Here is a 25389-nt window from a genome sequence, read left to right on the forward strand (position 1 = left end):
TGTGCCCTCGGGGTCACCTGAATAGTGCAAATGGATGTGGATGTGGCAGCAAAAGGTCTTCAAGGAAAAACAAAGTCCGGTTGCCTTTTGGAGAGAAAAAAAAAAAAGCACTTTTGGGGTAACCATGACGACTGAGAATCTCCACAGACACCCTCCCTGTTCATGCTCAGGATCTTTATAGCGGTTTCGTCCATTTAATAACAAATGTCATGAAATTCACTTGCTTGCTTTACTTGGACTTGCCGGAGTAGAGTAAGAATGTTCTAGGATGACAATATCGTTCGTGGAGGAGAAGACGTCGGCATTGCCCTCACCGACCTCCGGAGGAGAGCCTGGCTCAGGGTCGGGTGGATTCTGTTGGATGAGGGGTTGCCCCACTTCCGAGCTTTCCTTTTGAGCACTCTGCAAAGGAGAGCAGGGGAAAAAGGCATCCTGTTACATCAGGGGCCTTCAAACGTGGCCCTTTTATGACTTGTGGACTTCAACTCCCAGAATTCCTCAGACAGGCACGCGTGCCTGTCTGAGGAATTTTGGGAGTTGAAGTCCACAAGTCATAAAAGGGCCACGTTTGAAGGCCCCTGCGTTACACAGAGAGAAGAAATGCTGGTAGCCCTCAATTTATGACCCGCTTAATGCTGGCAGTCCTCAACAGGATGACCTGCTTAACAACCAGCACCACCCTAACTCCAGGTTCAATTACAGTCATAATTTACCGTATTTTCCGGCGTATAAGACAACTTTTTAACCCATGAAAATCTTCTCAAAAGTTGGGGGGGGGGGTCATCTTATACGCCGGAAAATATGGTAACCTGGAATTAGGCTCATGCTGGTTGTTAAGCAGCTCATCATGCAACCCACCTGATTTTATGCTTTTTTTTGCAGTAGTCATTAAGTGAACACCATGGTCATTAAGCAAGCCCATTATTCACCATAGGCATTTTTTTTTGCTAAAGGACTACTTGTATAGGTAGCCATTAATTTACAACCATTTGTTCAGTGAGCATTTCAAAGTTACAATGGCCACTATTAAAAGTGGTGGAACAGCTTTTCACAACTTTACGACCATTGCAGCATTGCCCTGGTCGCGTGATCAAAATTAGGATGTTTGACAACTTATGACAGTTCCAGTGTCCTGGGGTCAGATGATCATTTTTTTGTGACTGTCTGACAAGCAAAATCAAGGAAGAAGTCAGACTCACTTAAGAAACGTGTTACTAACGTAAAGACTGCAGTGATTCACTCGGCCAGTGTGGCAAGAAATGTCATACAACGGGGCAAAAATCACTTAAAAACTGTCTTGTTTAGCAATGGAAATCTGGGGCTCAGTTACGGTCGTATGTTGAGGACTACCTATATTAACTTCCAGGGTTTAAGAATTATTTTACAATGTCTTCTTACAAAATTCTTATTTTCTCTAGGACTTGAGGATGACATCTCTATGATTGCTCAGTGTAGCAAAATTCCCAGACTATGATTATTCTGGGAACAATTATATATTTGATTCCAATTAAATATCAGGACTAGAAATGGAAATAATAATAATAATAATAATAATAATAATAATAATAATAATAATAATAATAATAAAGTTGGAAGGGACCTTGGAGGTCATCTAGTCCAACCCCCTGCTCAGGCAGGAAACCTTATACCATTTCAGGCAAATGGCTGTCCAGTCTCTTCTTAAAAACCTCCAGTGTTGGAGCATTCACCACCTCTGGAGGCAGGTTGCTCCACTGGTTAAATGTTCTGTCAGGAAGTTTCTCCTTAGTTCTAGGTTTCTTCTCTCCTTGACGAGTTTCCATCCGTTGCTTCTTGTCCTGCTTTCAGGTGCTTTGGAGAATAGCTTGACTCCCTCTCCTTTGGGGCAGCCCCTGAGATATTGCAACACTGCTATCATGTCACCCCTCACCCTTCTCTTCATTAAACTACACATACCCAATTCCAGCAACCGTTCCCGATATGTTTTAGCCTCCAGTCCCCTAATCATCTTTGTTGCTCTTCTCTGTGCCCTTTCTAGAGTCTCGACATCTTTCTCACATCGTGGTGACCAAAACTGGATGCAGTATTTCAAGTGTGGCCTTACCAAGGCGTTGTAAAGTGGTATTAGTACTTCACTTGATCTTGATTCTATCCCTCTGTTAATGCAGCCTAGCACTGTGTTGGCTTTTTTGGCAGCTGCAGCACACTGCTGGCTCATATTGAAGTGATTGTCTACTAAGATGATTAAATATCAAAAGGCAGAACTGACCAGGCACTGATTTTTCTACCTAAGACGATTAAAAAGAGCCAAAAAAACTTCAGCAAAAGGGAAAAAGCAAAAGAAAGCAAAATTACCTTGCCAATGTTTAATCTTTTAGAACGGCCAGAGGTATTAAAGATAGTTGGGACGGCTCCTGGCTTTAAATTCCTTCTCCCAGAAGCCATTCTTCTCCAAAAATCTGTCTTTCTGAAATGTTCTGAACACACGACGTCGTCGTAAGAGGGAGTGAAATCCGGACGACCAACGCTTTTGATCCACTTTTTTAACTGCCTCTCCTTTGTAAGAGGAAACCTGCAGCAACAATGGTAAAATTGTGTTGTTGTGGTGGTGGTTGTTTTAAAAAAAGTCCATCCTCAACAAAGGCTGTTCACACGATTATTTACGGGGGAAAAAATTAATTCTCTGCGTGAGCGAAGGATTGGATCGAAATGAAAAAGACGAGGCCGAGGGTAAATCTGGCTTCGCCATTTCTTTCCTGGAGCGGCAGAAATGAAGCTTGCAGACAACCTCAGAGGACCAACCAGATCTCTAATCGCTTTTCACTTTTCGGCGCAAAAAATGGTAGCGAAGGCGGGCAAAACAATTTAGACGGTTTCATTAACGTGGAAATGTAAGAAAGAAGGGAAATTTTCACGGTAGGACAAGGAGAAAGAAACAATGGAATTACTAACTGTACAGAAAAAGTTGCTTGTTCAGATGGGTGGCTATAGAAATCAAACCAGTCAATCAATAAAATCAACTAATCACTTCCCATCACAGATAGTCCTTGACTTACGACGGTTCGCTTAGTGACCTATAGTGCAAAAAATCCTGCTGGTTTAACAGGTCCATCAATATTGCTGGCCTGGACTGAGGGATTGGGGTTTTAAATTTCATAATTTAATTTATTTTGTTTGGGGCTAAATTTAATTTAATCTATTTTTAACTTTTGTATGTTATATTTTAATTGCCCTGTACACCGCCCTGAGTCCCTCGGGAGAAGAGTGGTATATAAATCTAATAAATAAATAAATAAATAAATAAAGTGAGAACGGCGCTGAAAAAAGCGATTTATGATCATTTTTCACACTTATGACCATTGCAGCATCCCTATGGGTCACGTGATTTACATTCAGATGCTTCACAATTGGGTTCATATTTGTGACGGTTGCGTTGTCCCGGGGGTTATGGGACCCCCTTTTGCGACCTTCTGACAAGGTCAACGGGGAAGCTAAATTCACTTAACAACCGTGTTACTAATTAAACGACTGCAGTGATTCACTTCACAAATGTGGCAAGAAGTCCTAAAATGGGGCAAATTAAGCAAATGTCTCACTTAGCAACGTAAATTTTGGGCTCAACTGTGGTCATAAGTCGAGGACTACCTGTATTGAGTTCAAACACAGTCTTCTCTATTTTCACTACTAATTTAAAGCCAGGGGTTACCCTTGCTTCAAAATCTCAGTGGTATATTTTATCTAAATCCAGACCAGGGTTATTCTCCACGCTGGCCTCTGGACACAGAGACAAACGGCTGGAATGGCCACAAATGGGAGCCCACTCCTGCAGCGTCTTTACTGCTCCTCGTTTGCATCAATTTCCTTCCCGCTTCCAGCATATGCAGATGTGGAGTAAAATGATACTGTGTTAAGTCCCATCACGAAAATAAGACCTAGCTCAGGGGTAGGCAACCTTGGCTGTCCCAGAATTCCTGAATCAGGAATTCTGGGAGTTGAAGTCCATGAGTCATAAAAGAGCCGAGGTTGCTTACCCCGACCTAGCTTGATTTTTACAACTGCACTTAATATAAGCTCTACCCCCCCAAATAAGGCCTAGTTTGGGGGTGAGCCCATGTGTAAAAATCAAGTTAGGGCCGGGGTAGTGGGGTGGAGCTGCCCCCAACTTGTCTTAGGCCTGCTGCAGCCAGGCCTCCCACAATCCGACACCTGTCATTTGATTTGATTTGATTTGATTTGATTATATTTGTATACCGCCCTTCTCCCGAAGGACTCAGGGCGGTGAACAGGGCACATATAAAAAATACAGGATACAAAAATTAAAAAGAATTAAATAGTAGCCCAGCTAAAACAATCAATAACAATATAAAAATCCCCATTAAAACCCCAACATATCCCCATCAGGCCAGGCCGGCTTGTTCAAATAGATGGGTCTTCAGACCGCGTCGCAAGGAGCGAAGGTCAGGTGCCATCTGGAGCTCGACCGGCAGCTGATTCCATAAAGCCGGAGCGCCCACAGAGAAGGGGGCCACCAGCCGACATTCTCTGACCGGAGGCACCCTGAGGAGGCCCTCTCTGTGGGAACGCACATGCTGCTGGTCGAGCTTTTCTATGGCTGCACTGAAGTTGCCGCTTGCAGCAGGAGGCTGTGTGGATTGTTTTGCCGCTCACGCCAGTGCTGCTGCTCATGGCAGGCTGTGTGGTCATCGTGCGTGTGCCACGGTGTGATGCACCACACAGACTCCTGCCATGAGCAGCGGCACTGGCACGACGATCCATGCAGCCAACTGCCGCGAGCAGTGGCACCGGAGCAACGTGCCATGTGGCATGCAGCTGCAAGCAGCCGAAGATCTCAGGCAGAAGTGCAACAGGTGTTGGGGCGTGGGAGGCCTGGCTGCGGCAATCCTAAGGTAAGCAGGAAAGAGATCCCCCAAAAATAAGACCTTGTGCCTCTTTTGGAAGCAAATGAAGATATAAAATTGGATCATCTTTTGGGGGAAACATGGTATATGAGATGAGATTCAAACTCACTTACCTGTGAAAGGTGACACGGGATCCATGCCACCGGCGGTTTTTGCAGTTGGCCACTGAGCAGCTACTTGCCATGTTTGTCCTGAAATCCCTTGTGGGGTTGAGCCAAATCCCCCGACTTTCTCTTGCTTCCCTGTGTTAAATCCAGCAGCTGGATGCTTTGAAATTACAAGTGAAAAAGATGGAAATCCCCCCAAAACACAGCTCTTCCTGGTAACATGTTGGTTTCTCAACAAAGCTCACCCACATCCAAACGTCAGGATCAGCCCAGCACAAAAGTGTATTTAAGGCTACCAAGTTGATGCCTCTCTAGGACTTTGACCGTTCATCTCTTTGTGTCATAGACATCTCCCATTGAACCAGCAAGTGGAAGAATAATATTTCCTGGCAATACCTGGAAGAGATAAACAACCAAGGTTAACAAAATTAACTACGCTTCTCGCCCACTACCGTTTCCATCCCTGATGGATAATTGCAGGTAAAGGATTTCAGATTTCATTCTGCTTATTTCCAAATCAAATATCAGGCAGGCTGAAAATTACAGAATTATAGAATGAGAAGACAGCTCAGAGGTTATTTACTGCAATCTCTTGGTCAGTCCAAAATTTAAAGCTGAAGGAATTTACGATGTCTAGAGAAAACTGAAGTACAGCACAGTGGATCAGAGCTCTTAGAAAAGCAATACAAATAATTCTCCACATACAACCTCAAAGGAAGCCCAGAATTTCAATCTTAATTTGTTGCAGTCCATAATGACTAGACTTGATTTTACAGCTGTTTTTAACCAGGTCATAAAGCGAATCGCTGCAGGGTAAAGCGAATCCCGTGTTTGTTAAGCAAGCCACAGGATTGTTCAGTGAATCCAACATATCCAAATAGGCATTTTTTTGTTTCATTTTCGCTGGAAAAACCAACAAGAAATGTTGCAAATCACAGTCACGTGACCGTGGGATGTTGCAGTGGTAAATGAGAGTCAGCTTATTGCCCCCAACAATCTGGCTCCTCATTTTACCTACCTCGGAAGGATGGAAGGCTGTGTTCTGTACCAGCCTGCTACCGGCCCTGCAGAAAAGGCAGGGACAACCCCTTTTTCAAGAAGGCAAGAGGCTGGAATTACGCCTGCCAAATTTATTACTACAAAAACAAACGGAACAAGACAAACCCAGAAACCGGAGCTTTAAGAAACACGAACTATCCGAGCGGTTGCCTTCAGCAAACCAGCCCTCCCCACACATTCCCCTTATTTAGAGTTCAGGGCGTGGCTTCTCTCTGCCTCCTTCCGAGAAGCCCCATTGCCTTCCTCTGTTTACTCCTAATTGACTGCCTCCTGCGTCGGGCGTCCTTGAACAGGGCCAGCTGTGGGTCATCTTCATCCACGCTGTCAGGCTCACACAGCTGGGTCTCCGTGGTGACCAAGTGGGAGGAGCCTGGCTGAGGGCTCTCATCAGCAAGATCTTCAACCCCCTCAGCAAGGTCTTCAACACCCCCCTCCTCCTCCTCTGAGTCCTCCGACCCAACTGCCGAACCCACAGGCTGACCCTGAATCACAACAGGCTGAGTCACAACCTTGAGCCTGGTGGGACTCGAACCTGCACTAATTGCAGGCAGCTGGTGTTACTTAAGGAGGCATTAGCCCACTGCTCCACCAAGGCTCTTTTTAAATGGTCTCCTCTCCAAGTTACCCGGCTCTGCTTAAGCTTCTCAAGATCAGTTGAGAGACATGTCTTCTCAGAAATGGTACAGCCATTGTGTTTCTCATGGATGTTTTCACGTAACAGAATGACAAAATAGGAAGGGACCATGGAGGTCTTCTAGTCCAGTCCCCTGCACAAGCCCCTATAAACATGGCTGGACAAATGGCTGTCCAAGCTCTTAAAAGTTTCCATTGATGGCGCACCCACTCCCCCAACTTTGGAAGTCAAGCTCTTCCATGGATTAATTGTTCTCACTAGCAAGAAATTTCTCCTTAGTTCTAGGTTGCTTCTCTCTTTGATGAGTTTTTCCCTCCGTTGTTTCTTGTTTTGCCTTCAGGTTCTTTGGAAAATAAGTTGACCTCCCCCGTCTCTGTAGTAGCCAGCCCCTCAAATATTAGAATACTATTATCATGTCACCTCTAGTCTTCACTAGACGACACACACCCAGTTCCTGCAACTGTTCCTCTCAACTTCCCAGTCAAGGATTTCCTCATGGTCTTCCACCCAAATATGAATCAGATCTGGCCATGTTTGGAGAATGGTTTAATCCTAGTCAAATGAGAATGTTTCCACTGAGTCAAGCCAAGACCGTTAATTTGTCAGACACATCCAGGCTATCCTGGTTACTGTCTTCCCTCTAGTCACGTTCTTCCTGTTGCAGTGGTAAATGAGAGCCAGTTGCCAGGCAACCAAAATGTAAACATATGTGACCAAGGGGAGGGGATGCAAGAGTCGTAACTTTGAGGACAGGCCGTAAGTAGCTTTTTGGAAGTCTGTGTTATATAAATGGTTAATACTGGATGAAAATCAAGGGCCACGTGTATCTTTCAAGCTTTAATCCACACCAATAACGGGTGGAGAACACTGAACCATCATACAAAATTGTCGTGCAGTTGACAAGTCTCCTTCTGAAGCATTTTCTGAACGACTATAAATCCGATACAGCGATAGCAAACTCATCAATTGGTTGCGCATGTGATCAGAATAAGATCAACCAGAGAAGGGAGAATTAATAAAGAAAAAGAATTTAGAGAAGCCTAGAAATCTGAAGAAGAAGAAGAAGGAAAAAAAAAGACACAAAATTTAATATAATAAACTCATACCTTGGCTGGAACGCTGCACAGTAAATAATGTACTTTATATTTATTTATTTATTTTATTTATTTTATTATATTTGTATACCGCCCATCTCCCGAAGGACTCAGGGCGGTGAACAGGGCATATATAAAAATACGGAATACAAAAATTAAAAAGAATTAAAGAGTAGCCCAGCTAAAACAATCAATAATAATATAAAAATCCCCATTAAAACCCCAACACATCCACATATTCGCTGATTATTATAAGCACTTCCATCAAGACGAGCAAAACACAGCTTTTGTATTCTTTTTCTTTCCACCCAGAACCAACCCAGTGATGCCCTCTCCGTGATGTCCCGGTGCCTGGAGGCGGTTCAGGTCTGGATGGGGAGAAACAGGCTTCGTCTCAATCCCGCCAAGACTGAGTGGCTGTGCATATCGGCATCTCGGGTTAACCAAGTTATTCCACCTCTAACGATGGGGGGTGAGGTGTTACCCCCCGTTGATAGGGCTCGCAACCTGGGCGTCCTCCTGGACTCACGGCTCAATTTTGAAGACCACATAGGAGCCGTGACCAGGGGGGCTTTTGCACAGGTTCGCCTGGTGCGCCAGTTGCGTCCCTATCTGGACCGAGACGCCCTACGCACAGTTACTCATGCGCTTGTGACCTCCCGTTTGGACTACTGTAACGCTCTCTACATGGGGCTGCCCTTGAAGACCACTCGGAGGCTTCAACTGGTGCAGAATGCGGCCGCGCGAGTTGTAATGGGGGTCTCCCGATACTCCCATGTAACACCTCTACTCCGTGAGCTGCATTGGCTTCAGGTTGCCCTCTGGGTGAAATTCAAGGTGCTGGTTATTACCTATAAAGCCCTACATGGCCTGGGTCTGGGCTATTTGAGGGAACACCTGCTGCCGGCATCGAACGCCCTTCGCCCAGTGCGCTCCCACAGGGAGGGTCTGCTCAGGGTGCCGCCGGTGAGAGATTGCCGGCGGGTGACACCCAGGGATAGGGCCTTCTCAGTGGGGGCGCCTGCCCTCTGGAACCAGCTGCCGGTGGAGCTGAGGACTGCCCCCGACCTCCGATCATTCCGCCGGGGCCTGAAGACCTGGCTCTTCGAGCTCTCTGGCCCAGGCTGAGGACTAATTTATTTTAATTGGGGTTTTAAGTGTACAGGGTCAATTTAATATTTTTTAATTTGGTTTTTTAACTTTTGTATGTTGGATTTTTTAATTCCCTGTAAACCGCCCTGAGTCCTCAGGGAAAGGGCGGTATATAAATGTAAATAAATAAATAAATAAATAAATAAATAAATAAATAAATAAAAACGTACAATAGCCAAAGAAATACATTGCAGGTAGCCCTCAACTTAAAATAGTTCATTCAGCGACCATTCAAAGTTACAACGGCACTGGGAAAAGTGACTTTAACGACTGTTGTAGCATCCGCCCTGGTCACATGATCAAAATTCAACGGCTTGGCAACTGGCTCATATCTACGACGGTTGCCGTGGCCCAGAGTCATGTGACACCCCCCCCCTTTTTGCAAACTTCTGACAAGCAAAGTCAATGGGAAGCCGGATTCACTTAACAACTGTGGCAAAGACAAGATGGGGCAAAACTCACTTTAACGCACGTCTCGCTTAACAACATAAATGTGGGGCTCAATTGTGGTCATAAATTGAGCACTACCTGTACATAAGTGACTTAATATGGTAGCCCGAGTCACATAAGCTATTGGAACAATGGCTGTGTTCACCAAATAAACCCAAATGCAACCATTTTAAACTACTAAGCCTGGCATGCTGGAGGAGAGGCTTGCTTTGAAAAGGACAATTCTGTATATGCAGTTGCCGCTTTTCACCTCTCCAACAACTGCCTAATGTGCAATCAGCCCAGGTTCGAATCTCAGAAGGGTATGGCTGACTGATGAAAACTAATAAGTTTGAAATGCATATCAGTCTCCCTTAATTCTTTGTTAGCAATTTAAAATTTACATACATACATACATACATACATACATACATACATGGTTGACCTCTGCCCGCCAGGTTTCCAGGTGCTGCACCAGCCTCGGGCTCATGGGAGGGGCGGGGGAGTGGCAGTTATCATCAGGGAATCCCTTAGCCCGCGAGAGACCACCGTCCCTCAGATGGTCGGGTGTGAGTCTCTCCTACTGAGATACGGCCCAGGGGCGCAGTTGGGCCTGCTGCTGGCGTACCTACCACCTAATCGTGCAGCGGTGGCCCTGCCCGAGCTACTCGATGCCCTCTCAGGGTTGGTGGTTGAATTCCCAAGACTCATGGTCTTGGGCGACTTTAATCTACCGTCCCTGGGAGGATCGTCCGAACTGGCTCGGGAGTTCATGGCTTCCATGGCGGCCATGGACCTGTCGCAAATAATTTCTGGACCGACTCATGAGAGAGGCCACACCCCAGACTTGGTGTTCTTGTCTGGACGGTGGCGTGATGATATCGGTGGGGGTACCACAACTGTTACGCCCCTGTCATGGACCGATCACCACCTCCTGCGGCTAGACTTCCCCCTTGCCACCCCCCACCGTGGGTGCACGGTGCCAGTCAGATGGTACCGCCCTAGGCGCCTAATGGACCCTGATAAGTTCCAGGCAGCGCTTAGGGACACGCATGCACTCCCTGCTCACAGCTCGGCGGATGCCTTAGTGGAAGCCTGGGAAAAGGCAGCCACGGAGGCTCTGGACCGAGTTGTACCCTTGCGGCCTCTGACCCGGCGCAGATCCCAGCGAGCCCCATGGTTCACCGAGGAGCTCCGGGAGATGAAGCGTCGGAGACGGGGCCTAGAGAGCCGTTGGAGATCCAGTCGATCCGAATCCGACCGATTGCGACTAAGAATCCTCACCAGGTCTTATCTCGCTGCGATAAGGGTGGCAAAATCCAACTATTTTTCCACCCTCATCGCGTCCGCAGATAATCGCCCGGCTGCCTTGTTCAGGGTGACTCGCTCCCTATTAAACCAAGAGGTGAGGGAGGAACCCTTGCAGGGTCGAGCCGAGGAATTCGGTCAATATCTGCTGGATAAAATTGCTCGGATTCGAACTGGCCTGGACTCCAACTGGGCTGAGATGGAAGAACAAGACATGGACAGTCTTGTCGACGTCATCTGGGAAGAATTTGATCCTGTAACTCCTAAGGAAGTGGACAGGATTATGAGAAGGTTGAGCTCCTCCACATGCTTACTGGACCCGTGCCCTTCCTGGCTGGCCTATGCAGCTCGAGAGGGGACACGAGGCTGGTTCCTAGCGGTCATCTCTGCTTCTCTGAGTGAGGGTCACTTCCCCACCGCCTTGAAGGAGGCGGTGGTGAGACCTCTCCTCAAGAAGCCCACCTTGGACCCATCCTCTTTGAATAACTTTCGTCCAGTCTCCAATCTTCGCTTCCTTGCGAAGGTTGTTGAGAGCGTGGTGGCGCACCAACTTCCTCAGATCCTGGATGAAGCGGTTTATCTAGACCCGTACCAATCGGGTTTCAGGCCGGGCTACAGCACGGAGACGGCATTGGTCGCTCTGATGAATGATCTCTGAAGAGCCCGGGACAGGGGCCATTCCTCTGTCCTTGTCTTATTAGACCTCTCGGCGGCTTTCGATACCATCGACCATGGTATCTTGCTGCGACGCCTCAGGGGACTGGGAGTGGGAGGCACGGTTCTGCGTTGGTTCTCCTCCTTTCTCCAGGGTCGCTCGCAGTCGGTGCTGACAGGGGGACAGAGGTCGACCCCGAGGCCTCTCGCTTGCGGAGTCCCTCAGGGGTCGGTCCTCTCGCCTCTCCTGTTCAACATCTACATGAAACCGCTGGGTGAGATCATTCGCAGTTTTGGAGTAGGGTACCATCAGTATGCTGATGACACCCAGCTTTTTATCTCAACTCCAAACAATATCAGTGATGCCCTAGACGTGATGTCCCGCTGCCTGAAAGCGGTCCGGGAATGGATGGGGAGGAACAGGCTTCAACTGAACCCGGACAAGACTGAATGGCTGTACGTTCCGGCAAGCCAGGATATTCAGAACGTCCCATTGCTTAACATCGGGGACAAGTTACTACCCCCTGTTGATAGGGCCCGCAACCTGGGTGTCCTCCTAGACTCGCAGCTCTCCCTAGAAGACCACATAGGAGCTGTGACCAAGGGGGCCTTCCGGGTTCGACTAGTTCGCCAACTACGGCCTTATCTGGACCTGGATTCCTTACGTACAGTCACCCATGCCCTTGTGACCTCTCGCCTAGACTATTGTAACGCTCTCTACATGGGGCTGCCCTTGAGATCCACTCGGAAGCTTCAACTGGTGCAAAGTGCAGCGGCACGGACACTCTTGGGAGCCTCCCGATACTCCCATATCACACCTCTCCTCTGTGCGCTGCACTGGCTTCCGGTTGCCTTCCGTGTGAAGTTCAAGGTGCTAACAATGACATACAAAGCCCTACATGGCATGGGTCCGGACTACCTACGGGAGCACCTTCTGCCAATGTCAGCACCCCACCGTCCTGTGCGCTCCCACAGAGAGGGCCTCCTCAGGGTGCCACCGCTCAAGGAATGTCGGCTGGTGGCCCCCAGGGGGAGGGCATTCTCAGTGGGTGCGCCAGCCCTCTGGAACAGCTTACCAACCGAAATCCGGATGGCCCCCGACCTCCGTACCTTCCGACGCGACTTAAAAACTTTCCTGTTCCAGCAGTCCGGCCTGGCATGATAGCGTTAATTGGGGTCCCAGTTTGTTTTCACTATTGTTTTTATTATTTTTATTGTTCATCTGTATACCTTCCTTCCTCTGTACACCGCCCCGAGTCCCTCGGGAGAAGGGCGGTTTATAAAAACTAATAAATAAATAAATAAATAAATAAATAAATAAATAAATAAATACATATATATATATGTGTGTGTGTGTGTGTGTGTGTAAGTATTTGTCAAGGCTTTTTGAAAGCACCTTGCTAATTAACTCTTTCATTCCTGCTTTGGCCTGTCTCAAGGCTTATCCACAGGATATAGTCAACTATGACAGCTCATTATTTGTGCAAATTATTCAAATTGCTAATAAAGAATTTTGGGAGGCTGAGATGGCCATTCGAATCTCAGATAAAGGGTATGACTGACTGATGAGAACATAAAGAGTTCGAAATGGCCATCTCAGCCTGCCAAAATTCTTTATTAGCAATTTGAATAATTTGCACAAATAATGAGCTGTCATAGTTGACTATATCCTGTGGATAAGCCTTGAGACAGGCCAAAGCAGGAATGAAAGTGTTAATTAGCAAGGTGTTTTCAAAAAGCCTTGACAAATACTTAACATATATTTGCCTTGCCTTCTAGCTAATAAAAAGAGAGAAAGAACCTGTGGCTCAGCAAGTTAAAACAACTGCCTAATATACAATCAGCCCAGGTTCGAATCTCAGATAAAGGGTATGACTGACTGATGAGAACATAAAGAGTTCGAAATGGCCATCTCAGCCTCCCAAAATTCTTTATTAGCAATTTGAATAATTTGCATAGATAGATAGATAGATAGATAGATAGATAGATAGATAGATAGATAGATAGATAGATAGATAATTTGTGACAGAGGTCCATTTTCTTAGAAAGTTCTATCAAACTGCTTCAGCTGAGGTCACAGTGGATAGAAATATAATCCTACTCTGGAGAAATCTGAATTTTAACTTAGCAGAGCGACCTTTCGCCCAAGGAGCCGGAATTTAGCAAGTTCACAAGCCAAAATGACACACTGTACACAGGAATCTCCCTAAGAAATAAAAACCATGCAGTGGAGCCATAGATGTAAAAAAAAATCTAGAAGGATACCTAATTGCTCAAGTTTCAGATTAGACTTGGAAGTGGCTGCATCACACACAAACACCTCTTGTGTAAGTAACCACGTCAAAGTTGTGCATCCAATGAAACCTTCCCCCTGCTCTGATGGGAAACTGGAGGGTTAACGATGGGCAAACTATTGCTGAAAAACCATCAAGAGCTTTTTTCCAAGAGGTTCCCCCCCCATGGTTTACATAATAGAAATTCACATTATCTTATATTTTAAAGGGACGCTAACTTTTGTTGTTGTTGTTGTTGCTGCAGTATTTAAAGGTACCGGAAAAGGAGACAAGAAATCTTCACCCAATTGCAGCAATTAATTTTCCTCTCCAAATCCTTATCCCTCCCTCTACCACGCAAACCCACAATCTGGGGTCCTTCCCCCCCCCCCCCGAGCATCACAGTGCAAATTCACACATTCACGGCAGCCTGGATTTTCCAAGCAAGAACAACAAAACCCATCCACCAACACGCACGCTCAGAGAACTGGGAAAAAACAAGAGGCTGCCGCACAGATCTACTCCCGGCACTCATGTTTCATTAAGCCACGATTAGATTCCCAAGACCACCACCACCACCCCCAACAAGCAAGCCACGTTCCGGCTTTCGCACGTGATGGAAAGGCGACAATCTTCCTCCCCTTTGTGCGTTTCCTTGCCTTCCTCTCTGTATTAAGCAATGGGGTCAAAGCTCACCCCGGCTCGCTTTTGCATTCAAAGACGTGCCTAAACACGTGCAAAATCACCCAGCCGAAGAGATCCAGTAAGATTAAAAAAAAAATGGGTTTTTAAAACGTCGGGCGATCTTGGGGTCTTTCTAAGTTTCCAGCTTAGTTGATCGCAGCAGCAACAAGAAAACGGCCCCAGAAGGATTAATTTCACCAAATTCAACACACAGGGTTGGCGTGGGAATGAAAGCCCCGGGTTAAATTCAAACCTTCGATCTGCAAAAAATTCAAGAGCAGGGGGAGGAGAAGTAACGTGTGCATCGCTTTGCTGCAATGCACGTGTGTCATCCGGATTTTGTTTGCACTCCGGATCTGCTAAGTCCTTTTCATGCCACCCACGCGACCCACCCCACCCCACTCACAGTTAGGGCCAAACCCTTTAGTATTATTATTATTATTATTTTTCCCACTTCCGCGCCCGCGGGAGGGAGGAACAACAACACACACAAAAAAAGCTAGGAGGGAAAAACAAACCAAGATGGCTTCCCCCGCGCAATTGCAAAGCGTTCCCCGCTTCAGACAATGGGTGCTCTCAGTCTAGCCTTTTGCATAAGTCTACGGTTGAGAGACGCGTGTTTCCTCCTCGCCCGGAGATGCGCGTCAGCCAGCCCGGGCTCCGTCCGCTTTGGGGAAGCCGCCTCCGCCCTCCGATCCGCACCTCCCGCCGGCTTCTTTCCAAGCCAACTCACCGCGACCACCGCTTCTTCTCCTTCGCCCTGCCGCCTCTTCCCTGCTTGCGACACGCAAGAGGCCGGGTTCACACGATCGCGCCAAAACGGCCGATTTACAAAAAAATAAAAAGCGGGAACGAGATCCTTCCGGTCTTAAGGATTGCTGGGCCGGCTTAAGTTTATGCCCAAAACGCCACGGCTTAAAAGCCCGGGATTCCTCTCCTCTCTCTCTCTCTCTCTCTCCCCGTCCTGCCTCTCTTCCGCCCGCCCGCTCCCCCCCCCGCGAAGATGGTGACATGGTTTGCTCCACTTGGGAGGCGGGGAAGGGCGAGAAGAGGGTGACATGGCTTGTTCCACTTCGAGGAAGGGAGGCGCCCCTCTTTTTTTTTATTTGTACATTTTTTTTCTGCCGTAATTCAGGCCAATCTGCGGTTGTTTTTTTTTTAAAAAAAGGCTTGGTTGGCTGCGCTCGCTTTCTAATGTGTGAAATCGTAACGTTTCAAGAGGTTGGGGAATAAAGCGGAGCGAAAGACACACACACACACACACCCTCGGGCGGGTCTGAAATGGTACCGCCCGCCTCTACCCAGCGCTTTCGCTGCGCGTTTCGATCCGCCAATGGAGCGCGCGCGGGCGCTGGGTGGCTTTCCCGACCCGAAAGGCGACTTTTTTTCCCCCTCTCCTTCCCCCCCCCCTCTTTTCCTTTTGCAACTTAATCTCTGGATTGCGTAAATCAGGGGGTCTTCAAACTTGGCCCTTTTATGACTTGTGGACTTCAACTCCCAGAATTCCTCAGCCAGCTTTGCTGGCTGAGGAATTCTGGGAGTTGAAGTCCACAAGTCATAAAAGGGCCAAGTTTGAAGACCCCTGGCGTAAATTCACGGGCGGCGGCGGCGGCTTCAAAAGTGGCCGTCGTGGAGGAGAGGCTTATAGAGAAGGGAGGAAAGGCTGAGGATCCTGGGTTCAAATCCCGCCTCCCTGCCGTTAAGGGAGGAATTAGCTGGCTCGAGCGGTTTGCCCGGTGGCCAACTTGGAGAGACGGTTGGAGGTGAGCCAAGCCTAACCTGCAGCCGGTCTCTTCTTCAACAGGCGCCTTCCCCTTGGCCCTTTTACGACTTGTGGACTTCAACTCCCAGAATTCCTCAGCCAGGCACGCTGGCTGAGGAATTCTGGGAGTTGAAGTCCACAAGTCATAAAAGGGCCAAGTTTGAAGACCCCTGGCCGTAAATGCACGTGGCTTCGTTTTCCCTGCTTCCCGAGGACGGCGTGGCTGGAGAATCGCTTTCGCTTCGGATTAAAAACGGTGGGAAGGAAAACGCGTTTGGAATCGAGTCGTCTTAATGAAAGAGACCGCGGTCAGCGCTCTTTTTTTTTCCCGAGCCTAAAAGGGAATCGATCGCTAAAGAAGGCGATCCAGTCCTAAGTCAATATAAACCAGGGATTTCGAGTTGGCGAAAGCAAATGCAGACAAATGACACTCTTAAAGAGCAGAGGGTGGGTTGGACTCCAATCCCATCGGCCCCTGCCAAGGTGGGTATCAGCCGAGGGCGATGGAAAGGGCCCCACGCCGCGATCCAGCTCGAAATAACCGGCACCGAGACAGCCGGCTGGCGCCTTTCCTGGAGATGGAAATCAGTCGTAGGAGAACCGGAAGCGAGGGCCTACATTGCACCGCTATTTTTTTTTTATCTCTATGGCAGGAATGGGCAACTATGACTTGGCACAGGAATTCTGGGAGTTGAAGTCCATAGATCCAGAGAAGACGGAATTCTAGAGTTGGAAGGGACCTTGGAGGTCGTGTAGTCCGACCCACTGCTCAAGCAGGAATGGTTGCCCACCCCTCCTCTTTGGAAGGTGTTTGTGGGCATTGATGAGTGGCTTCAGTGCAGATAGGCAGAAACTGGACATTCAGTCAGGAGGTCAATCAGGCAAAAACCAGTTTGGTAGCCTCGTGGCCGTGCCCTGCACTCTTTTTTCCTGGCAACGTTATGGAAGGATGGGCTGTCACCTGGTACGTAGCTTTCAACCTCTTTCTAGGCCGGCGTTCCTCAACCTGGGCAACTTCAACTTGTGTGGACGTCAACTCCCAGAATTCCACAGCTAGCTTCTGGGAGTTGGAATTCTGGGAGTTGAAGTCCACACAAGCTGTAAGTTCCCAAGTTTGAGAAACACTTGAACATCTTTTTTTAAAAAATCCCATTTATAGCCCTAATAAGCAGGCATATACATAGAATGAAGGCTACTGCTAAGCTTGTAAGCCGCCCTGAGTCTTCGGAGAAGGGCGGGATATAAATTTATTTATTTATTTATTTTATTACATTTATAGACCGCCCTTTCCCGAAGGACTCAGGGCAGTTTACAGGGTAATTAAAAACCAAGATACAAAAGTTAAAAACAAGTTTAAAATAATTATATTTATCCCTGTATAAATAAAACCCCAGTTAAAATAAAATTAATCCTCAGCCTGGGCCAGAGAGCTCGAAGAGCCAGGTCTTCAGGTCCCGGCGGAATGAACGGAATTAAAATAAAAAAATAAATATCCCGCCCTTCTCCGAAGACTCAGGGCAGCTTACAATCTAAAGCACAAATCAATGTGCTTAGCAATAGCCTTCATTTTATGTATATGCCTGCTTATTAGGGCTTTCACACACACACCCCCAAGCGGCATTATTACAAAGTCAGCTTAATTGCCCCCAACAATCTGGGTCCTCATTTTACCTACCTCGGAAGGATGGAAGGCTGAGTCAACCTTGAGCCTGGTGGGACTCGAACCTGCACTAATTGCAGGCAGCTGGTGTTACTTAAGGAGGCATTAGCCCACTGCTCCACCAAGGCTCTTTTTAATGGTCTCCTCTCCAAGTTACCCGGCTCTGCTTAAGCTTCTCAAGATCAGTTGAGAGACATATCTTCTTAACAGGAACAGAAATGGTACAGCCATTGTGTTTCTCATGGATGTTTTCACGTAACAGAATGACAAAATAGGAAGGGACCATGGAGGTCTTCTAGTCCAGTCCCCTGCACAAGCCCCTATAAACATTCTGGACAAATGGCTGTCCAAGCTCTTAAAAGTTTCCATTGATGGCGCACCCACTCCCCAACTTTGGAAGTCAAGCTCTTCCATGGATTAATTGTTCTCACTAGCAAGAAATTTCTCCTTAGTTCTAGGTGCTTCTCTCTTTGATGAGTTTTTCCCTCCATTGTTTCTTGTTTTGCCTTCAGGTTCTTTGGAAAATAAGTTGACCTCCCCCTTCTCTGTAGTAGCCAGCCCCTCAAATATTAGAATACTATTATCATGTCACCTCTAGTCTTCACTAGACGACACACACCCAGTTCCTGCAACTGTTCCTCTCAACTTCCCAGTCAAGGATTTCCTCATGGTCTTCCACCCAAATATGAATCAGATCTGGCCATGTTTGGAGAATGGTTTAATCCTAGGCAAATGAGAATGTCTCCACTGAGTCAAGCCAAGACCGTTAATTTGTCAAGACACATCCAGGCTATCCTGGTTACTGTCTTCCCTCTAGTCGCGTTCTTTCTCCAATCCGATTTGATTCCCAGCCTTAAGAGTTTCTTAGTGGTCTCCTAATCGTAATTAGGAGTGATCCTGGGCAGCTTTTTAAAGACTATGGTACTCAAAGTCAGGTTCGCCTGGTGCGCCAGTTGCGGCCCTATCTGGACCGAGATGCCCTACGCACAGTCACTCATGCGCTCGTGACCTCCCGGTTAGACCACTGCAACGCTCTCTACATGGGGCTGCCCTTGAGGACCACCCGGAGGCTTCAGCTGGTGCAGAATGCAGCCGCGCAAGTCGTGATGGAAGTCTCCCGATACTCCCGTGTAACAACTCTTCTCCACGAGCTGCATTGGCTTCCAGTTGCCCTCCGGGTGAGATTCAAGGTGCTGGTGATGACCTATAAAGCCCTACATGGCATGGGTCCGGATTATCTTAGGGAGGATCAACTTCCCATCGTCCTGTGCGCTCCCACAGACAGGGCCTCCTCAGGGTGCCGCCGGTTAGGGAGTGCCGGCGGGTGATCCCCAGAGGGAGGGAATTTTCTGTGGGCGCGCCTGCCCTTTGGAATGATTTACCTGTGGAACTCCGGACTGCCCCGATCTGTATTCATTTCGCCGGGACCTGAAAACCTGGCTTTTCGATCTATCAGGCCTGGACTGAAGGGGTTTTAGCTTTTTAATATTGTTTTAATTGTTGGGCTTTAATTAATTTAGTTCATTTTAACTTTATATTATCTTTTTATATTGTCTTTTATATTGTTGTTGTTGTTGTTAGTTGCGAAGTCGTGTCCGACCCATCGCGACCCTATGGACAATGTTCCTCCAGGCTTTCCTGTCCTCTACCATCTTCTGGAGTCCATTTAAGCTCACGCCTACTGCTTCAGTGACTCCATCCAGCCACCTCATTCTCTGTCGTCCCCTTCTTCTCTTGCCCTCAATCTTTCCCAGCATTAGGCTCTTCTCCAGTGAGTCCTTCCTCCTCATTAGGTGGCCAAAGTATTTGAGTTTTAGCTTCAGGATCTGGCCTTCTAAAGAGCAGTCAGGGTTGATCTCCTCTAGGACTGACCGGTTTGATCGCCTTGCAGTCCAAGGGACTCGCAGGAGTCTTCTCCGGCACCAGAGTTCAAAGGCCTCAATTCTTTTGCGCTCAGCCTTTCTTATGGTCCAACTTTCACTGCCATACATTGCAACTGGGAAGACCATAGCCTTGACTATACGCACTTTTGTTGACAGGGTGATGTCTCTGCTTTTTAGTGTGCTGTCTAGATTTGCCATGGCTTTCCTCCCGAGGAGCAAGCGTCTTTTAATTTCTTGACTACAGTCCCCATCTGCAGTGATCTTGGAGCCCAGGAAAATAAAATCTGTCACTACCTCCATTTCTTCCCCATCTATTTGCCAGGAATTGAGAGGGCCGGATGCCATGATCTTGGTTTTCTTAATGTTTAGTTTCAACCCAACTTTTGCACTCTCCTTCTTCACTCGCAACAAGAGACTCTTCAGTTCCTCTTCACTTTCTGCCATTAGAGTGGTATCATCTGCATATCTTAGGTTGTTGATATTTCTTCCAGCAATCTTAATTCCAACTTTTGACTCCTCTAGCCCTGCCTTTCTCATGATGTGCTCTGCATATAAGTTAAATAGGCAAGGCGACAGTATACAGCCTTGCCGGACACCTTTCCCAATTTGGAACCAATCAGTGGTTCCGTGTCCAGTTCTCACTGTTGCTTCTTGGCCCGCATATAGGTTTCTCAAGAGACAAATAAGATGTTCTGGTACTCCCATCTCTTTAAGAACTTGCCACAGTTTGTTATGATCCACACAATCAAAGGCTTTAGCATAGTCAATGAAGCAGAAGTAGATGTTTTTCTGGAACTCTCTAGCTTTCTCCATGATCCAGCGTATGTTGGCTATTTGATCTCTAGTTCCTCTGCCTCTTCGAAATCCTGCCTGTACTTCTGGTAGTTCTCGATCCACATACTGCTGGAGTCTAGCTTGTAGGATTTTAAGCATAACTTTACTAGCATGAAAAATGAGTGCAATGGTGCGATAGTTTGAACATTCTTTGGCACTGCCTTTCTTTGGAATTGGAATGTAAACTGATCTTTTCCAATCCTGTGGCCACTGTTGAGTTTTCCAAATTTGCTGGCAAATTGAGTGTAGCACTTTTACTGCATCGTCTTTTAAGATTTTGAATAGCTCAGCTGGAATACTGTCACCTCCACTAGCTTTGTTGTTGCTCAGCTTTTCTAAGGCCCACTTCACTTCACATTCTAGGATGTCTGGCTCGAGGTCAGTGACCACCTCATTGTGATTATCAGGGACGTTAAGCTCATTCTTGTATAGTTCTTCTGTGTAATTTTGCCATCTCTTCTTAATCTCTTCTGCCTCTGTTAGGTCCCTGCCATTTTGGTCCTTTATCATGCCCATTTTTGCATTAAACGTTCCCTTCATCTCTCCAATTTTCTTGAAAAGATCTCTGGTCCTCCCTATTCTATTGTTTTCTTCTATTTCTTTGCACTGTTCATTTAAGAAGGCATTCTTATCTCTTCTAGCTATTCTCTGGAATTCTGCATTCAATTGGGCGTATCTTTCTTTTTCTCCCTTGCCTTTTGCTTCCCTCCTTTCCTCAGCTATTTGCAAAGCTTCCTCAGACAGCCATTTTGCTTTCTTGCATTTCTTTTTCTTTGGGATGGTTTTGGTTGCTACCTCTTGTACAATGTTGCGAACCTCTGTCCATAGTTCTTCAGGCACCCTGTCTATCAGATCTAATTCCTTAAATCTATTTGTCACCTCTACTGTATATTCAACAGGGATATGATTTAATTCATACCTGACTGGCCTGGTGCTTTTCCCTACTTTCTTCAGTTTAAGCCTAAACTTTGCAACGAGAAGCTCATGGTCTGAGCCACAGTCAGCTCCTGGTCTTGTTTTTACTGACTGTATAGAGCTTCTCCATCTTTGGCTGCAGAGCATATAGTCAATCTGATTTCTGTGTTGACCGTCTGGTGATGTCCATGTGTAGAGCCGTCTCTTGGGTTGTTGGAAAAGAGTGTTTGCTATGACCATCGTATTCTCTTGACAAAATTCTATCAGCCTGTGCCCTGCTTCATTTTGTACTCCAAGGCCAAACTTGCCTGTTATTCCGGTTATCTTTTGGCTTCCTACTTTAGCATTCCAATCCCCCATGATGATAAGGACATCATTTTTTGGTGTTAGTTCTATAAGGTGCTGTAGGGCTTCATAGAACCGGTCAATTTCATCCTCTTCAGCACCGGTGGTTGGGGCATAGACTTGGACTACTGTGATATTGAATGGTTTGCCTTGGATTCGAACTGAGATCATTCTGTCATTTTGAGGATTGTATCCCAGTATTGCTTTTCCTACTCTTTTATTGACTATGAAGGCTACTCCATTTCTTCTGAGGGATTCTTGCCCGCAGTAGTATACCTGATGGTCATCTGAATTAAATTCACCCATTCCTGTCCATTTTAGTTCGCTGATACCTAAGATGTCGATGTTCAGTCTTGTCATCTCTTGTTTGACCACGTCCAGCTTGCCTTGATTCATGGATCTTACATTCCAGGTTCCTATGGAGAAAAAATCTTTACAGCATCGGACTTTCCTTTCACCACCAGACATATCCACAGCTGAGCGTCCTTTCGGCTTTGGCCCAGTCGCTTCATTCTTTCTGGCGCTACTAGTACTAGCCCTCTGCTCTTCCTCAGTAGCATATTGGACGCCTTCCGACCTGAGGGGCTCATCTTCCAGCGTCATATCGTTTTGCCTTTTGGTACTGTCCATAGGGTTTTCATGGCAAAGATACTGGAGTGGGTTGCCATTTCCTTCTCCAGTGGATCACGTTTTGTCAGAACTCTCTGCTATGACCTGTCCGTCTTGGGTGGCCCTGCACGGCATAGCTCATAGCTTCATTGAATTACGCAAGCCCCTTCGCCACGACAAGGCAGTAATCCATGAAGGGGGTCTTTTATATGCTGCCCTGTAAACCGCCCTGAGTCCTTCGGGAATAGGGCGGTATAGAAAACTAATTAAATAAATAAAATAAATTATTACCATTTGTCATTAAGACCAGAGGAGAAAGGCACAAATAGTCCCTGACGTACAGCCACAATGGGAAGCAGAATTTCTGTTACTAAGCAAGGTAGTTGTTGAATAATAATCCAACCCTTTTTCGCCACAACTGCTGAGCACATCACTGCAGTTGTTAAGTGAATCATGCAGTCGTTAAGCGGATCCAGCTTCCCCTCTTGACTTTGCTTTTGTACACATTAGAAAACTACATTACTTTTCAACATAATCGCCAAATTGAGGCACTTTGTCATAACGCCTTACAAGGTTTGAAATTCCTTAGTAGGAGTCACTTGGTGCCAAATCTGGGCTATGGGGTGTGTGTGTGATCCAAAACATCCCAATGGAACTGCTTCAGAAGTTCTTGGGTGAGTCTAGCGGTGTGCGGGTGAGCATGATCGTGAACCAACACCACACTGGAAGTGGTGCCATAGAAAATCTGCCAAATGTGAAGATGCCAAAGGAGTACTGCTAGTGAAGTTCATGGAATGTGGTTCGACCATCAATTCAGAAGCCTACTGTGAAATGTTACGAAAACTCAGCCATCCATAACAAGTCCTGACTTCCAGTGTGGCTCCACACACATTTGCCCTATTCAAGTGGCCCTGAGGACACCGATAAGCCTCCAAGTGGCCTCAAGGACTCTCTTAAAAATGCAAATGACCAGCTGTCTGCAAGGAATATAAATCCTTCCATTCCCGTCATCCAGTCAGAGCTGAAGAAGCTTCTTGGAGAAGCAAAACATCTTCAAAGAAAAAAATCCACTTGTCTGTTGAAATAGCACCTTTGGGATTGGCAGCAGACATTTTAGTCCAATGGTTTGGGTTTGCACACCCAAAAGGATAAACTATAGTTATCTGGGTATATTTTCTGAACACAGAGAACTGATTGGCCAAGGATAAACCCTTTTCAGTCCCATCTTTTTAAAAACATACTGTGATTAATTATGTGCCACCAAGCTGGTATCAACTCTTAGCCACACAAATTGTTCTCCATGAATGCCTAGTTGTAGATGACTACATTCCTGCAACTTGTTTAACTTGGCTGCTGAATTAATTCATTTTCTGAATTTGCAGAATATATAAATTGCACGGGGCAGATTTACATACCCCAAGGCTAACCAAGTTTAAAACCATTTAAGGTCAGCACATCTTATGCAGATGTAACTGCTAAGGGCTGAACTCAGCTAAGGCCGTGTGTTTGTGTGAATCCATCCCCCCTCTAGAATTCAGAGGGAAAGCTTTGCTCAATTCAGCTTCCGGGTTTCTTTCACAAATAACAAAATCTTACAAGTCAGAATTATTTTTATATTTGCTGCCAATTAAAAGACTACCAATTATTTTCTTCTAAATAAACGTATGGGGATGAAACATCTCAGTTCAAGCGTGCTTTGGTCTACTTGAGAAGAAGCCCAATTGTTTTGTAATAACTGGGTATCACTTCCAGGCAATGGGGTTAAAAAACTGCATCTTTAGCAATACAGGCAGGGCCGGGAATCTTTCCATTTTATTTTATTTTTTTTATTTTTAATCCCATTTATATCCCGCCCTTCTCCGAAGACTCAGGGCGGCTTACAATTTAAAGCACAAATCAATGTGCTTAGCAATTTCTTTAGCCTTTCCCAAACCGGGGCCCTCCAAGCATCCAGTTTTGGTCACCACGATGTAAAAAAGATGTCGAGACTATAGAAAGGGTACAGAGAAGAGCAACCAAGATGATTAGGGGGCTGGAGGCTAAAACATATAGGGAACAGTTGCTGGAATTGGGTATGTGTAGTTTAATTTTAATTTTTAATTTAATGAAGAGAAGGGTGAGGGGTGACATGATAGCAGTGTTCCAGTATCTCAGGGGCTGCCCCAAAGAAGAGGGAGCCAAGCTATTCTCCAAAGCACCTGAAAGCAGGACAAGAAGCAACGAATGGAAACTAGTCAAGGAGAGAAGCAACCTAGAACTAAGGAGAAACTTCCTGACAGTGAGAACAATTAACCAGTTGAACAACCTGCCTCCAGAGGTGGTGAATGCTCCAACACTGGAGGTTTTTAAGAAGAGACTGGACAGCCATTTGCCTGAAATGGTATAGGGTTTCCTGCCTGAGCAGGGGGTTGGACTAGATGACCTCCAAGGTCCCTTCCAACTTTATATTATTATTATTATTATTATTATTATTATTATTATTATTATTATTATTATTATTATTATTATTATTATTATTATTATTATGCGTGGGAGGTCACCATTCCCATCATTCCCAGCGACCGCAGGCTGAGAATGATGGGAAATGACTTCCCACGGATTTCAAATGGAACCTGCTCTAACCCAAACCTTCTTCATCTAGTCTTAAATGGAAAAAATCGGCAGGGACATTTACCCACCTTTTTGGCTATTCCCAACCTTGCCTTCCCCTCTTCAAACCCCCCCACCCCCCCGCCGCTAGCAAACGTTTTAACCCGCAAGGTTCGGATTCGGTTGCATTCTCACGTGCCATTTAATTTTTTTTTAATTTTATTTTTTCCAAAACAAAATGCGTGTTTTCGTTGCAGCCGGGCTTGTTTTGCATCGTTTTTCCCACCCTTCCGATGCTTCTGCTTCGGTAGATGCACTTTTAAGCATAGACATTTTTTTTTAAATGTTAGGGGGGAAAAACCCACCCCACCCTTTTTTTTTTGAATCCCAGCAACCAAAACCAGCCCCATCCTGCAAAGCTTAAAAGAGAGAGGAAAGCGGCTAGAGAGGAAAAGCGGCGGAGGAAGAGGAGGAAGGTTTTGGCGGGTGGCTTCACAAGG

The 25389-nt window shown here is 46.4% G+C and overlaps 1 protein-coding gene across 3 annotated transcripts in view; it reads right to left on the bottom strand.

Moving 5' to 3' along the window:
* LOC308661150 (uncharacterized protein) overlaps positions 1-15229 on the bottom strand; it is a 46069-nt gene extending 30840 nt beyond the window's left edge. The window contains exons 1-4 of one of the 3 annotated variants that reach the window (XM_081315950.1): positions 15026-15229; positions 5012-5401; positions 2335-2551; positions 234-402 (exon numbers count right to left, since the gene is read on the bottom strand). In XM_081315950.1, the coding sequence (XP_081172076.1) occupies positions 234-402; positions 2335-2551; positions 5012-5082 (457 nt within the window). In that variant the 5' untranslated portion in view covers positions 5083-5401; positions 15026-15229. Of the gene's footprint in view, positions 1-224; positions 403-2334; positions 2552-5011; positions 5402-14304; positions 14419-15025 lie in introns of those variants that run through there. The other 2 variants (XM_081315948.1, XM_081315949.1) reach the window with 2 other exon arrangements.
* Between the last annotated feature and the right edge of the window lie 10160 nt (positions 15230-25389).

Source organism: Vipera berus (assembly GCF_964194415.1).
Source record: "Vipera berus genome assembly, chromosome: 2".
NCBI classification, from domain to species: domain Eukaryota; kingdom Metazoa; phylum Chordata; class Lepidosauria; order Squamata; family Viperidae; genus Vipera; species Vipera berus.